At 34.4% G+C, this 17,471-nt stretch overlaps 1 protein-coding gene across 1 annotated transcript; it reads right to left on the bottom strand.

The window, feature by feature from the left end:
- Nucleotides 13,002–13,819, bottom strand: LOC109350306 (arabinogalactan protein 1-like). The gene has a single exon (XM_019591524.1). It carries the CDS (start codon nt 13,663–13,665, stop codon nt 13,009–13,011), a length of 657 nt encoding a protein of 218 aa, XP_019447069.1. The 5' UTR covers nt 13,666–13,819; the 3' UTR covers nt 13,002–13,008.

The raw sequence follows: 17,471 nt of genomic DNA, 5'->3' as shown, positions 1-17,471 counted from the left end.
CCTAAAAGGGTAGAATGATGATCACTTATATTCACTACTAAAAAATACTACGTCCACAAAGAGGCTAGGTTGTCACACCCTAATCTCGGCTACTCTAATATTGAAGTAGTAATGAATATAAGATCTTAAGAAAAGCATGTTTAACTTGGAAAATAAACTAAGTAGTACACTACTTCTTAGTTTATTTGTTAAGTGTTTGAGACAAGTAATTTTTCATGACTTGGAATCGGTTTTTAGGTGATCAATCTAAAAAGAGCATTAGGAACTTCTCAAACAAAAAAATTAACCAAAGCACCAAATTGAATGATTTTAAATTCAAACAGAATAAAAGAAGAAGTAGAAATACATAATCAACTTTCAAAGGAAATTATTAGGAGCATGAGTCATCCATCCAAGGATTGGATGCTTTAGGTTCCATATGAGATTACAAAATGGATTTTTGAATCTCATTTGCCTTCTCCTTTCTCCTCTTGAATTATAAACTAAAAACTATAACACTTACTTACAAAAAGCTCCTATGAACCGAGCCTTCAATGAAAGAAAAAAGAAAGAAGAGAATTGTGTTTTTCAGGGAAGAAGTCTTGGGAAGATTAAGACCTCCTTGAATGAAGGAAATGCCTTCCTATTTTTAAAATTTCCCTAGCACCGTTGAGCTGCTTGTTTGCACCACTCAGCAGCTGACCAAACCCTTCAGCATGGGTTTGGTCATTTGGTCAAGTAGCTTTGTCACCTCCTTAAGCTTGACTCACCAAAGCTAGTTTTGAGCTATAGGACCAACTATGGTGAGCTACTCCTGAAAAACCTATGGTGGGCTACTTGAAGTGATGTCATGCATGACTTCATGGTTTCTTGATGACTAAGCCAATTCTAGGTGCACACCGTTGAGCACACATGTGGCACCGCTAAGCTGCCTGCTTGAGCAGCTTTGACTGTGTTGACTGAGAGGTGGCTTGGTGCTTGCTGACCTGGTCAGGTGTCTGGTTCACCGCTCAGCATACATGTGGCACCGTTGAGCTGCCTGCTTGAGCAGCTTGGGCGTGTGCCAGGCTTGTGTCTGACCGTGCCAAGCTTGTGTTCTAACCGTGTCAGGCTTTATCTGGTGCTTGGCTGAGCGGTCAAGCCGGTCCGCTAAGCTGCCTTCTTGAGCAACTTGGTTTGTGTCAGGTTGGTTTGACTGAGCCAGGTTGGATCTGACTGTGCCAGGCTGGTGCACAGGTCAGCTCAGCGTGGCTTGGTCCACGCTCAGCTGCCTACTTGAGCACCTTGAATTTGACTTCTTTTTCTTCTTGGACCATGAGTCTTTATTCTCTTTTCTTTTTCTTTCTAAATCCTACAAAATACTTTAAAGAGAAATACAACACAAATATACAAGTTTGTGACATTTTATCCAAAAAGTTTTGTTTTTAAGTTGGTTTTTCCAATTATGCTTAAGATAAGTGCCATAAAAGTGTATGAAATTTAGGTATGTTTGGCACTTATCAATGGTGCATCTGTATATATGCCATATCTTTCATTATTTATTCTAAGTTTTCTAACTCTTCTTCTTCCATTATTCTTTCTATTTCATCTATATTATCTTCATCTAATTCTTCTATAGCATTCATCATGTTTATTTGTAATTTTCTATTTTTTCTTTTTCCCTTGGAACTAATAATTTTCTTAAAAACTCGTCAATCTCTGTTCCTAATAGGCTTACTTGTTCTGCTAATATACTTCCCGACTTATTGTCTAACTCTTCTATGTCTTCTTCTATATCTTGTTGTACTATTATCTGTTTTTCTTTGTGTTCTCTTTCTTGTATGTATATTCCCATTTCTTCTAATCTTTTTTCCTCTATCGTCTTAATTTGTTCATATATAGTCCATAAATTATTATTTATGACTTCTTGACCCATATGTATTTGTTCTACTTTTATCTTGGTACCTATGGTTACTTCATTTAATTGTTGTGGTCTTATCTCTTGTTCTGTAATCATCATACTGCTACCTATTTCCTTTTCTAAAATCTTCAACATATTAACTTGGGGACTTTGTATAATTGGTTCTATTATGTTTTTTACTCCTAATACCTCCATAATTCTCTTATATTATTTTTGATGAATTTTATTTCTTCAGCTAAATGTTTAATATCTCTTTTGGTTTCATTTATTTTTTGCTCTAGGGTTTTGCTAATTCTTTTAGTCTTTCTTTTCTACTACTATAATCTTCTTGTTCTATTATTTTCTTAGCTTCTTCTGGGATCCTATCATATAATCCTTCTAGGGTATATTTCTTAGTTTCTTCGCTCATGTTGGGTTCTACTAGACATCTCAATTGTTTTAGAAGGTACATATTTGTATAATTTAGTTGGTTAAAAGTTGCATCTCCATCGCCACCAATAATAAAGGGTGTTAGTATACATAGATCATCTTCATCTTCTACTACTGGTATAAATGAATCTTTTGGTACATCATTACAGTCTACTGAATATATTCTTGGTTCTATTCTGGTTAATGCATCCATATTGAAATCTAGGATTTTCTGAAAAACTCTCTCTCTTTTTTTATAAGAAGAAAATATTATGAACAACAGAGAATATAAACAAAGAGAATGCTAACAACAATGGTTGTAATGAGATTTAGGAAAACATGAATTTAAAAGGTTCATATTATCATCATCCCCCGTTGCTCTGATACCATAATTGAGAAGTACTGGTTACTAAACCAACATGCAATGTTTGGGATCATGAATAAAAAATATATCTTACATAAGTCGACGTGTCAACCGTATATAGACTGGGTCTTAGAAGAAACTTTGCCATCTTTTATGCAGAGGTCTTTTTCTAGTGCATAGCCCATAAAACGGGGCACAGACTTTCTTCCTTCGGTCTATTACAGCACAACCTTCCTTCGTTTCCTACTGGAGGTGTAACTCGGCGTCCTTATGTAACATATATGTTTTACTTATATCTTTGGGCATATTAGTTTAGTTACCAGTAAAACACTATAATGAGATCATTGCAATGAGGATTTAGATAATACTACGCTTTTAAATTCCAAGAATAGTTTAATTCATCATAACTTAATCGCAATCCTCTAGATTTTGGTGGTGGATGGGAGAGAAGCTATGTAAAACACTCTACACGTTTTTTGCTTTTGTATAAGAAAGAAAACTAAATAAAACACTTTAACAAAATAACAAGGAAGGAAAGAAAGCACTCAGAATTACTAGGAAAGATTTCTTTGATTCAGATAGATGTGTCTTACAAAGGGAGTAGTACATGTTTATATAGTGGATGGAAAACCAACCATGGTTTATTCTACACCCCTAGTTTTAATTTCTCCGAACTTTCAGACTTGTTTGCCATTTTAGTGGGAATCTTTCAGACTTTTTCAGAACTTACTGTTCACTTTTTCAGTCTTCCATATGCCTTTTCAGCCTCCTAGTCATAGTTTTTTGTCATGTTTCATAATAGGAAATGACTCATATGAGAATAATTTTTATTGCGAGAAATCAGAATAGTTAATATGGACCATTGAACTGTCAAGATTAAAAGAAGTGACTATGTGATCAATAACTAACTTTTATTCATAATCTTCCATGTATGGTTGTAAGATTCAAATTTATTGTTCTCGCAGTTTTTATTTGAGAATTATTCTCATTTAAGTCAATATATATATAGGGGATGACTCAAGTGAAAATTGTGAGGACAATAAATCTAGGCCTTACAACCTATCATGGATGGTTAGGATTAAAAGTTAGTTATTGGTCACATGATAGTCATGTGCATGTATATTTTAATCTTAATCATTCAATCAAGATCTAATGGTCTATACTAAGTGCTCTCATTTCTCACAATAGCGCATTGTTCTCACGTGAGTAGTTCCTTATATATATAGACACACTGCTTAGAAATTACAATATATTAAATGTAAGTATAAGATGACAAACTAAAAAATAGGATTAATTAGTTTTTTTGTACAATGTCAGATTTTTGCAACTTTAAAAATGATTACAGTATATTGAAACGAAAAATGTAAGTTGCAGAAATCAAAATGAAGAAATGTAAAGTAGAGAATAGGGAAGAAAGATATATACTAGAGTTTTTATACTAGTTCACCTTCTTATCCACTTGAAGGCATGTCCAGCCCCCTTGCTCACACAAGAGATATTATTGATTTGATGAGTTAATATATTACAAATCTCACCCCAAGATTTTGTCTCTAGAAAACACTCACCATAAAATCTCACCTACTTAGAAGAACGCCTCTTCTAAGTCTCTATCTTTCCTTTTTCACCACACCCTATGGTGAAAAATGTATACAACAAATTGTACAAGTGAAGAATAATTATAGGGCTTAGATTTCAGAAAGTATTTGGCTCTTATAAACTTGCAATCTTTAATGTCTTTCATAGATAATAACACAAATTCTCAAGTGTTTTAAAGTTTAAGAAAACTTGGAACAAGAACATTTGACAACAACTTAAAGATATTTAAAAAGTTTTTCAGAAGTTGCTTGCAAGAGTGTTCAGAAAGTTTGTGAAATTTATGTGAAAGTGTTGGTACAAATCTGAATGTGTAAGTGTCTTTAAATAGGCTTCGAACCAACCATCATACTCATACATGAAGGCATAAGTTGATTTGAAAGACATCTATTCGTTTTAGGTGAAGTTGTTTTAGTTTGGATTTAAAATCTAATGTAACATCTCTCAGTAACCGACTACTTCAATGAGTAACTAATTACCTAAAGTTTCTGCCCAAATGAGTAATCGATTACTCTCATGAGTAACCGGTTACTATATATAGAAAATGTTGGGTAACCTGTTACTCAGTCCTAATAACTCATTACTTGGTTCTAGTAACCTGTTACTTAGATCTTGTATTCCATTATTTAGGTCCAATAGCCCATTACTTAGGTCAAGTAACCTGTTACGTAGCTTTATGTATGAAGATTTAGTCCATTTTAATTCCAAGTTAAAATTACTTTCAAAAGATTTTATTCTTTAGCATTTGGTTAATCAAAATAACAAGACTTAGGAAAAATAAGTACATATCTTAGAAGACTCTAATACATCATAATCCTAAGAAGCTTTTCTTCCAAGTCTTAAAGGTCTTCTTCTTTTTTCTTCTTATTTGTGTCTTCATCAAAATCACGCCAAGATCAAGAACAAAGTTTTCTTCACATGAAATTTCTACAAGAAAACATTAAATTTAAGAACTTAAAAACTTGAAGATCATTATATTAGGATAAAACCAATTTAAGAATCGGTTTTTTAAACTTGGGATGTATTATAAATATTTTCAAAATTATGTTTCAATCAAAAAAAAATTAATAAGGCAATTCTTAATGAAGTTGAATTACAACACGTTTAAATGAAAAATATCACTAAACTCCATCTAGTATTTATTTATATGAAGTCAGTTGGATGAGTTGTTAAATTGCCTAACATTGCTATATTTGTTTGGGGTGAAAAATGAAGGAGTGAAGTGAGAGGAATGAAAGGACAAGGAAAAATATTTTTCATAGTTTAATTGCATTCAAGAGAGGAAAGAAAAAAAAAGTGAGACTTATGCCTTTATGTTTTCTCTCCATGGTAATGGAGTTTCTCGTTGCTTTGAAGTTCTAGAAGTTATGAACATGCTGCCTAAATTTATCCCTGATCCAATGGTGGTTGAAGACACAATTGTGAATCTAACACAACTACTTTGAGTTCTAGGGGGTTGATTTCTCTTCTTTTTCACTTTTCTATTGTCTCTCTTGCCTAAATTGAACATTCTCTCCCTCTAATGTAACTCACTTTCCACTAGGTTAAGTAGTACAAGTGGGCTTTCAACAAGTAAGTCTTTCTCAATATAGGAAGGGAGCCCAAAATTCAACAAATATCTCCCACAACTATTTGGGGATGATCACAAAATTGTTAATCTCACAAGTCTCAAACTTCCATCACAGTAAAGTCTTAGTCATCATATCCACACCATTATTATCTGATGAACATTGGCCAATTCCAATAACCTAGTATCTAATGCATGATGTATCCAATGATATCTCACATCAATGTGTATAGACCTAGAATGAAAAGTTTAACGCTTATTGAGATGAATTGCAATTTGACTATCATAAATTAGCAACTACTTGTCATGGAGAAAACCAAGCTCCCGCAAGAGTTTCTTCATCTAAAGCAAGTCCTTGCATGCTTCTGTAATGATAAATAATATCTACCTTAATAATGGACAATGCAAGACACTTCTGCAATCTAGATTGTCATGCCACAACTCCCCATACAAACTTAACCAAGTAGTCTGAAGTGAAATTTTTGGAGTCAATGTCTTCAGCCACATCAGAATCAATATACCCACAAGAGTAGGATTACCACCTCCAAACAAAGCCTCAAACTAGCACTACCAGAAATATACCTTAAAACTAGTAGCTATTATAATTGCTTGACTTCTTCTTCTTTAGATGACTTGTCATTGATCCAACCGTTCATAATGAACTGCTAGATGTTATGAATTTGCTATCAAATGTTTTGCCCGATCCAACAATAAAATAAGACACGACGGTAAATCTAACATAGATGCTCTAAGTTCCAACGCGATTGATTTCTCTTCTCTTGCGTCTCACTTTTCTATTGTCTTTCTTGCCTAAATTGAAACACTCATTTTATCTCTACTCTAGCCTCTCTCAACTTGGTTAAGTGGTACAAGTGAGCATTCAAAAAAATGAATGTTTCTCCACAAAGGAAAGGAGCCCAAACACCCCACAGTTGTTACCTGAAGAGATTGATTGCAAATACTTGATTTATATGAAGAGGTAGTTAAATACTTGTACTATTTGGAAAATAATAGTTGGTTGATAGGATCCAGTTGATACTCAACCAACACTTGTTAATTCTTTTATACTCAAAGTAGTGGTTCAAAAGGAGGGCACTATAGTAAAACCGTCAACCACATAGTTTTTCTTATAATTTCAAATTTGAATCCAGCGACGATGTTTATGTGGCCAGTCGCAATCACTTTTGCCACATAAGGCTACTTTATAAAGCTTTTCACAATTCACTAGATCTTGTGGAATTGATTGATTTATGTCAAATTGCCTTATAACCCGACCAGGAACATGTTATTCCATAATTATGATATAAATTAGTGGAACACGTGATCGACATATGTCAAGGACATCTTGCAAGAAAGACAAGTGAATATATAGGATCTAGACAAACTTATAAAAATATTAATAAAAAAGTTAATATCGATGACATACATAACAACTCTTAATTAACTCACCAGTACAAGTACATCTAATTAAGACATACACCTCCTCATTTTAATTTAGGACAAACATGTCTCATTGTCTCACTTTCTTTGTTCATTTATAAGCGCATTTTTTTTGAAATGTTTTTTACTTTTTTACTTTTTAAATATCCTTAATAATCATATGTCACACATTTGGTAAAACCCTTCCAAGATTTAATAAAACCGATTGTAAAAGGAAGGTATATATTATTATTACTATTGCACACTACATATTTGTTAATATCCATAAATATATATACATAAAAGTTAATATTCATTTAGTATTTGTTTATAATATATGCATATTTGTTTATAATAATTACTATATGTGCGCCTAACGAAAATATTACCAGGAGTATTGCATGTTTAAATATTACTAATTGCAGCAAGTTATCGAAAAATAATATACCTTATCGACTTGCAGATAGTCTAACATTACATGTAGAATATTAATAGCATGTCTAAGAATGTTGCTCATGATTAAATATTGTGGTCACCTATTATTAATCATAGTTAGTAAATGTATTTGAAAAAAATTGTTAATTAAATATTTACATATATTACAAAAATAAATATATACATTTTGATCAATGGAAAATAAGGTAAAGTTGGGTCGTGCAGTCTTGGTGCAATGATCGGAATGTGATCATATGTCCATGATTGAAGCAATAATAAGCATTCTCCGATCTGTTTTTTATCACTAATTATTGTTGCATGACAAAGTCCTCGATAAAGACAAGCTAACACAATTGAGCCCCAAATGCATTGGAATGTCCATACTAAGTCCTCAAGCGAGGGCAAATACATGAGGTGGATTCGGTTTCCTAATGTATATGGCATGAGAAATCCCTCGATAATTCTAAAAATAAATGTTCTAGCATATTATTGAATAACAACTTCACTAGCATTATCTAGGTATTCACAGAATGTCCTCTCAAGCCAAGTTAGTTTCACCTTATGCCCCATTAATTTGTTGCCCATTGGGACATCATCCAACAAACGAAGGCAAAGTCCATCCCAATCAATAGTTGTCATTCTGGTAACAACTTGTCCATCAATGGGAATGTCAAGTTGGTAAGCAACATCATTTAGAGTGATGGTGCACTCTCCACATACAAAATTGAAAGCATGTGTTTCCGACCTCCATCTCTCAATCCATATTAGTAGTAGATAGTTGTTGATTTCTACTACTCCAAGTCCCAACAAGTTAGCGAAAGTAGTGTTATGAATAACTTGCAACATTGGCTCGGAAGGTAGGGATTACCAGAAATAATATCTAGCCCGAAAACTATATTCAATCTCATTCAAGACATGTTTGATATATGATCATTTTGTAGTGTTAGTAGAGAAGTGCCAATTGGTCACGGAACAATGTGCTCAATTATCAACACTTCAATAAAATACTAGGAAGGAAGAAAGGTGAGTTATGAGTAAGTGAATGGAGAGTGGATGAGAATGATTTAGGTGTGTTAAGAATGAGTGTGTGAGTGAAGATTTATAATGAGTGTGAATGTAAATGCTTGAGAGATTTGTGAAATAAATTTGGCAGATTTTCATGCAATTTTTTATGCAAAATAATCGGGTACCTTATAGCCAATTTCATTATTTTTTGTTGCAAAATAATTGGCTAGAACTCTCATCCAATTCGCTAGTTAGTAATGAATATGTCTTTCTATTATGCTCATCGGTTCTACACCATTCACTTCTTTTAACTTGTTCAGGTTGAACTTCATCCATCTCATTGGGATTGAATGTTGGACCTGAATAAGGGGCAAATATTCTTCATTATCAGTCGGTTGAAACTCATATCCATACGCATTTAAATTGGTGAGATAAATTGGTTGTAGTCTAAACTCAAAGAAACGCATGTTACGTTGGCATGAGAGCATGACAATCTTAATGATTGAAATTCTCTACGGTCACACCAATTGTCAGTTAGGTTCACAATATACACTCTCACTTGGCGAACACCAGATATAGATACAACTTCAACCTTAGAGACTCCGGTCTCTCGTGAAAAAGTACGAACTAGTTGACATGTAGATTTACGCTGATTTTTCTTTAATGACCTTTGTTAACTCTTCGCATTACACATGCCCTGCCTTAATCATGTTAGAGGCTTCATTCTGATGCTCAATGAGCCATTTACTTAGCATGTAGTATGTTGCTCTCATAAGGGCAGTGATATGTAGAGCTCTAGATCCTTTTAGAATACCATTAATGTATTCTGCAAGATTAGTCATGTGTACATACTGTCTCCCTTAGTCATATGTTTGACTCCATTTTTCTTTTGGAATCTGGTCAAACCATGCTCCATCCCTCGGATTTTTTTGACGCAACAAATCATCATCCGCTCAAACTGTGGTCACATCAACTCATAACCTAAAAATTAAATACAAATTTATTAATATCCACACTATAAAAAATATTTATCAATTTCAAAAATATAAATAACCCATACCTATTTCTACAACTTTGTCTTTGATATCAGAATCTCATAATTCCTTATTGAAATTACTAGCAAGATGACGAATACAATAAACTAATTGTGCACTAGATCATACTGCCAACTTGCTTCAGAGTGCAACTAATAAACATGTCCTCTTATCTAATATGATATATAAGTTTGGTTGAGGGGTAGCATAAGTCTTAAGATTGTAAAAGAACTACTCTCAAGCTTTTTCATCTCTCCTTCAACAATGGCAAAGGCAACTAGAAATACATGTTTGTTTTCGTCTTGTGAACTTGCAATTAGTAATATTGTAGTATATTTCCTAGTCAAAAAGTCCCAAAATACTCTATCTTGAATGAATCGATTAGGGTCTTCCATACCATCTACAATATGGTGATGTGCTTCATATTTCACAATTGTGTCGGGAAAGAAATATTATACAACATTCACCAACATGGTAATTCATTTATGATCCTTCCCAGTCACCATAAATTTTCGCCAATGCAATTTTTTTTATTGTCCATGCCTTTCTATACGTGATTGTATAACCAACACGACTAACAACCTCCTTCATGAGTGCCCTTAACTAGTGTACTTGGATCTACAAATACCAAATTAACAATAAGGACTAAATTAAATGACAAATTTAATTTGTTGTGATCTTAGGAAACTAAATAGATAACACAAATGTGTGTTCCACTAATTTTCTTAATATCCCAAATGTCACGGTTAACGTTATGAGAAACGCGAATTCGCCACTCACATCCGGCACCAAAATGTTTACATTTACCAACATATTTATTTGGTCTAGACTCTGCAACAGCGTAGTCGGAAGAATTTTTAATATGAAATTCTCTAATAGCATTTATTGTGTATTTTTTAGATCAAATTGCATCACAATAAACAATCCATTATCATTAATATTGATTAAACCAGTTGTATGTCTAAAATCACGACCAACTTCTGAATTTATGTTATGAAAAAATGATGATGGAGTAGTATATATATACTACGAGAAGAATCAACATCAAAGTCAACCTAGTGTAAACCAGCCTAGGTCATCCTCTGATGCAAGGGTCAAGACGAGACAAGAAGGTCATATGACTAGGGCTAAAGCCAAATCAGGACCAGTCAAGCTCACCAAGGACACCATTGACCCTGGAGACCACATTTAGGAAGAGCATTTATGTTTGTAAACTTTAGTTTAGTTTATTTATATTTGCTTAAGTTTTAATAAATGATAATTATTTCTCATGGGTAGTCTTAGATTAATTCTTTTTGTTATTATTTAATTTTCAAATAAAGTCATGTGAATTGGGGTTGGAAAATTATTTATTTATTTCTTTGTAACATGGTTCAATAGTGGCCAAGTAGTTAACCTGGGCATGACATATGGCTAAGTACATACATGAACCAAGGCTAAGCGTGGGAATTAAGGAGCTAGGCGTGTGACACTATGGATAGGTCGTATGGTCAAATCCTTGATGGCACAAATCAAATCCAATTTGGCCAACAACATGGATTGAAGATAAAGTAGAGATAATGTGGAGATTAAATTGGTTGTTCCACAACCATCTCATTTCGGCAAGTCGTTCAAATCCAAGACACATGGAAGGTAATTCAGTTAACATGATTCATGGGGTTCAAATTCAAGTTGACACAATTTAAGGAAGATCACATTCTCAAGTTGGCAAGATGGCTTGAATCAAGGAAGAATATAGAGTGGAGATATGGGGTGGCTAGAAACATGAACATCAAGATAAAATGATCAAAATCAAATTCAACCAAGATGGGCATGTGAAGATATGATGGTCAAATTGGCAAGCCACAAATCAAGGGAAGATGTCGTGAAGATATCAAACAAATCCAAGTGGTTGCATTTCAAATTTAATCACCTTATTTCAAGGGAATTCAAGCCCAAGTTGGCGTGTAAAGATGTTGATCAAATTCAAGTAGTTGCACTTCAAAATTGACCAACTTACTTCAAGGAATTCAAACCCAAAAGGATGAGTCAAAATTAAGTCAAATAATTTGGCAAAAACAACTCACAAGGATTCGGCCAACCAACTCAATTCCAACTCATGAAGATTTTACCACATTTTTTAGGTAGGATTTTAAATTTGAATGTTATTCATTTCTTTCATGGTAGCCTAAGGGCTAGCCAACCCTATATGTATTTCATTTCCATTATTGAATAAACGAAGTTTGAATTAATTGAGAATTGATTGTTTTAGTTGAAAGTTTTCTCCTAAATCTATCTTGTTGTGGCCATATCTTGTTATTATCAAACATTCTTGTTTGTGGCGAACCTCATTGGCTTATCAATCAAATATTGCTTGTGGCGAACCTCATTGGTTTACCAAGCAATGCTTGTGACGCCTCATCACATCATATCTTATCCATTTCTTTTGTGTCTCACACACATCCACACCCAAACCCAACAAAACACTTAGCCAACACACACAATCTAGCCAATACTTAATAAACGATCCAAATTAAAGGCACCCTAAAGAGGTATCACAACATATTTTGATGTTATTTTCATCACTAAAATTGCTAACAATATCCTTCAAAATAATCATCTACATTTAACAATTAATAACATTAAAACAATAATTTATAACAATTAAATATATTAAAGTTGGAAGGATGAAATAAAATGTAGTAGTTGAATATATACTAACCTCTAATTAAGTGAGAATGTGTATGAAGTAAATATGCGATTTTAAAGTTCCTAAGATAAGATATAGTTCATCAGAAAACTGTGTATCTTGAGAAGAGTAGAGAAATGTTTCATGTAAAAAAAAAATTAAGGTTGTGCATAGGGTTACAGTGAACAAAATAAATAGAAAACTCCTATGGTATAATTGATTTAGGAGAGAGGGAGGAGAAAATAAAAACTCTTATGACATAGCTGATTTAGGAGAGAGAAAAAAATAAAAACTCATAACATAATCAATTTAGGAGAGAGGTGCAAAAAAATAAAATTTCTACTTATACCCAATTTATGAGAGAGAAATAAAAAAATTAATATACATTACACCATTTAAATTATTAATAAGATATAATTAAAGGATCCAAATTAAATTCAAACAGGATAAAAATAAGATCTGATGATAATCAACACCATAAAATATAACATAAATATTACAATAAGAACAAATTATTTATCCATTAATTAATGAAATAAGATCAAAATAAAACATACAATGATTCCAAAAAATGGCAACAGAAAAACATACTAAAAAATTACAGAAAAAAAAATAGCAAAATGCTTTGCCTCAGAATCAGATAGCCAAAGGGAGCCAAAGCGCCATGCCATACAAAATAATCGGAGCCCCGAAATTAGAACTCGAACCCGAATCATCACCAACCGGACCCTGTGAAGTCTCCGGCGAAGAAATCCCTGGTGACGTTCCCGGTGAGGCTATGCTTGATGGAAGTGTCGCTGGTGAGCCTGAAGGAGTGGCCGAACTAGAAGGAATTCCTGCAGAAGTCTCCGGCGTCGGAGAAGCCGACGAAACCTCTGCCACTGGCGGAGCTCCGACTAGGCTACTCACTGGCACCACCGCTGGAGTCTCAGCCACCGGTGGAGGACTCTCTGGGGATGGAACCGGCGGTGGAGACGCATTGCTTGATGGGCTGGAAGCCGGGGAAGTTGCGACTGAAGATTGCGGGGTAGCAGCCGGAGAATTTGCCGGAGGGGATGACGCCGGCGACGGCGGCAGCGGCAGGGAAGACCCAGATGGAGAAACCTTTGGAGTTTCCAAAGGCGGCGATAAAGTTGGAGACTTTGCAGGGGACGCATTAGGATTCGCCGGAGAATAGGCCGGAGTATTCGCCGGAGAGGTTGGCTTTGACAGTGATGGAGCAAGTGCATTGTTTCCATGAACTGAAACCAAACATGTAAGAACAACAAAGAGTAGAAGAAACTTAGAAATCATTTTTGGGTTTTATTTAAGGAATGTCGGAAAAGTACGGGGTTGAATAAATGAAACACTGGTTAATAAGGAAGTTGAAAAATTGAAGGGACGTTGGTATTGTGGGAAAGTGAGTACTAAGAATGCTTTATGTGGAAAGTGTTGATGTTTAGAAAAAAGTATGTCTGTTCCTTTGGGGATTTTGAATATATAGGATTTTAGTTGGGAGTGAGGGAAAGATAATGTGATTGTTGCGATGGTTCACCGCCTATAGCCTGTATGTTAGCCGTTAAGTCGAGTGACATTACCTCCTGTGCTGGTTAAGATAGAGCTGTTACTTGTATTTCTAATTTTGAAAAATTGTATACACTGTTTTAGTGTAAGAATTTTTTTTTACCAATGCTACTATATTATCTATCATTAATTTTTAATCATAACTTATTATTCAAAAAAATTAATTCAAATGGAAATGAATAATGCATTTACTGTGAATAAATATTTATAATACCAGTACATAGAAATTACACTCTTTTTGTTATTGAGAATATTAATCATTTTTAATTGGTCATTCAGATGTCTACTGACAATATAATTATTGATTTCAAAACAAAAAAAGGTATAAACAAAATTTTCCTTACTGTTTTTTTGTGAAATTCTACTATTGAAAAATGATTTTTAATCTAAACTAACATAAATAAATTATATGACCAATTTGAAAAAGAAGATAACTTAAAAGACCGTATTTCAAGAAAGAAAAGGTTTTTCGAGAAACATGAAATAAAATTATTTAAAAGATTAAAGTAATAATCTGTCTTTAATATCACACATATATATGTGGGGCTTGATGAGATGTAAAACAAAAAGAGTTTAAAATACTATCAGCGGATATTACTTTTTTTTTAGAGTCAATGGTTAATAAATTAATGATGAATTATTTGTTTATAATGTAAAAATCGCTTACATTAACAATATATACATATTAAATCCAAACAAAAATGATCATCATATTCATATTGAGATAATAAGATTAAGTATCTTGATCAAAGGTGAATATCACGCACTTGTTATATTGTTGAAACAATGATGGAGACTGATAGATAGTATATCAACATTCTTGTCAATAATTAAGGTAAGTTTATGTAAGGTAGAGATTATTCAGAATATAAGTACCTCAGTTTGATTGGTTATATCTATAGTGAGAATACAACTATTTACTCATAAGAGTAGTTAATCTTGTTAGAACAAAGAAAGAAAAGAAGAAGAATGCAGAATGACAATGAATGAAGAAAGAGGAGATTCAATGAATAACTTCTTGTATTGCTATGATGAATTGATTACATCCAAAAGTAGAAAGTCTATTTATAGTAAGCTAACTACCTAACTACCAACTAACAAAACAGAATTCTTGAATTACTCTTCTAACACCCCCCTATAATTCGAAATTCTGCTACAACAATAACAAGAAAAACTTTAAAAACAATTAACTTGCTTCTGCAGCAAGAAAAACTACAAACAATGATCAAGCCTTCAACAAATGTATCCCAATCTTCCTCTTTAATTCATTAAACCTGTTCTTCTTCAAAGATTTTGTCATGATATCTGCCAGCTGATTTTCAGTGTTGCAATGAATCAGTGAAATCCTTCCTTCTGCCACTTGATGCCTTAGAAAGTGAAACTTGGTTTCAATATGTTTGCTTCTACCATGAGACACAGGATTCTTTGCCAAATCAATGGCAGACTTGCTATCAACAAACAATTCCATTGCATCCTTACTTTCTAAGCCTAGTTCTTGTAGCAGAGAGCAGATCCAGAGAGCTTGACAAGCAGTGTGGCAAGCTGCTATGTACTCAGCTTCACAAGTTGAGAGAGCAACCACCCTTTGCTTTTGAGAACACCAGGAGATAGGTGCACCAGCAAACATAAAGACATACCCCATAGTGCTCTTTCTATCTAATATATCACCACACCAATCTGAATCAGAATAGCCCATGAGATGTGAACTAATCTTCTCATCTTGATGAGGGAAAACTATACCATAATCAAGTGTTCCCTTTAGATACCTTAGGATCCTTTTAGCTGCTAACATGTGAGAGTGCCTTGGATCACTCATGAACCTGCTTACAACTCCTACACTGAAGGATATCTCTGGTCTAGAGTGGCAGAGATATCTCAAGCTTCCCACAAGTTGCCTGAACAGAGTTGCATCAACAGTGACTTCATCTTCACATTTATCCAGCTTCAAATTTATTTCTGCTGGTGTTTCTGATGTGTTGCAGTTAAGCATGTTAAACTTGGTTAGCATCTCAAGCAGGTACTTCCTCTGATGCATAACTAAGCCTTTGTTAGTGTATTGGAACTCAAGTCCAAGAAAGAATAAGAGTTGGCCTAAATCAGACATCTCAAATTCCCCTTTTAGGCTGCATTTTAGGATTTCTATCCCTTTTGAACAGCTTCCTGTTATTAGAAGGTCATCTACATATAGGCATATGAACAGGGCTCCTCCTTCTTGATCCAGAGTCTTGACATACAAGCCATACTCTACTGAACATTTATGGAATCCTGAGTCAGAGAGGAACTTGTCAATCTTCTTGTTCCAAGCTCTAGGTGCTTGTTTCAAACCATAAAGTGCCTTCTTTAGTCTTAACACTTTGTCCTCATTCCCCTTGCTGATGAATCCAGGAGGTTGGTTCACATATACAACTTCTTCTAATGGACCATTTAGGAAAGCTGACTTTACATCTAATTGCCATAAGCTCCACTTCTTCCAGCTAGCTAGTGCCACAATGAGTCTCACTGTTTCCAACCTAGCAACTGGAGCAAACACCTCAGAGTAGTCAATTCCTTCCTTTTGCATGAAGCCCTTTGCAACTAGTCTTGCTTTGTGCTTTGCAATGGTGCCATCTGGTTTTAACTTCACTTTGTAGACCCACTTAACTGCTATTGGTACCTTCTTAGTAGGCAAGGTCACCAATTCCCATGTGTCATTCTTTTCTATAGGCTTGATCTCTTCCAACATTGCTTCTCTCCAAGTATTATCTGACATGGCTTCTTCAAACTTTACTGGTTCAACATCAGCCAGTAAAGCTAAGTGTTGCACAAGGTCTCCTTCTGAATTAATTGCATCATCTGAGTAGAGCTGGAAATCTCTTAATCTGTTAGGAAAGGTTCTGTGTCTTTGTGGTCTCTCATTAGCTGTTTGGTGTGTTTCTGGTTCTGTGCCTATTACTTCTTCTTCTCTTGTCAGGTCTTCTATTTCCCAATCTAGTTGCAGGCTTGCTATTCTGTTAATTCTGTCTTGAGACCAGTTCCAAGACTTGCTCTCTTCAATGTGCACATCTCTACTGAAAATGACTTGATTGTTTGCAGGATTGTACAACTTGTATGATCCAGTGGGATTGTAGCCAATTAGGATCATTGGTACACTCTTGTCATCAAACTTCTTTCTCCTTTGATCTGGAATGTGAGTGTAGCACAGTGAGCCAAACACTCTTAGATGTTTTATTGAAGGCTTTGTTCCAGACCAAGCTTCTTCATGTACCTTTGAGTCTAACTTCTTGGTTGGACATCTGTTGAGAACAAACACAGCTGTTGTGGCAGCCTCACCCCAAAAGCTTTGTGGCAAGTTCTTTGTCTTCAACATACTCCTAACCATGTTGAGGATTGTTCTGTTTCTTCTTTCAGCCATGCCATTGTGTTGAGGTGTGTAAGGGGCAGTTACCTCATGCACAATGCCTTGGTCCTTGCAGAAATCTGAGAAGTCTCTTGATGTGTACTCACCACCCCCATCTGTTCTGAGTATTTTGATATTCTTGCCTGACTGTTTTTCTGCT

Source organism: Lupinus angustifolius, chromosome LG06 (assembly GCF_001865875.1).
Source record: "Lupinus angustifolius cultivar Tanjil chromosome LG06, LupAngTanjil_v1.0, whole genome shotgun sequence".
In the NCBI taxonomy this organism is placed as follows: domain Eukaryota; kingdom Viridiplantae; phylum Streptophyta; class Magnoliopsida; order Fabales; family Fabaceae; genus Lupinus; species Lupinus angustifolius.
Note: the sequence above shows the minus strand (reverse complement) of the source record. Positions and strands in the feature narration are given on the sequence as shown.

Bases quoted from the DNA above. Each gene is read 5' to 3' on its own strand.
- LOC109350306 (XM_019591524.1), bottom strand. From the start codon at position 13,665: ATGATTTCTAAGTTTCTTCTACTCTTTGTTGTTCTTACATGTTTGGTT.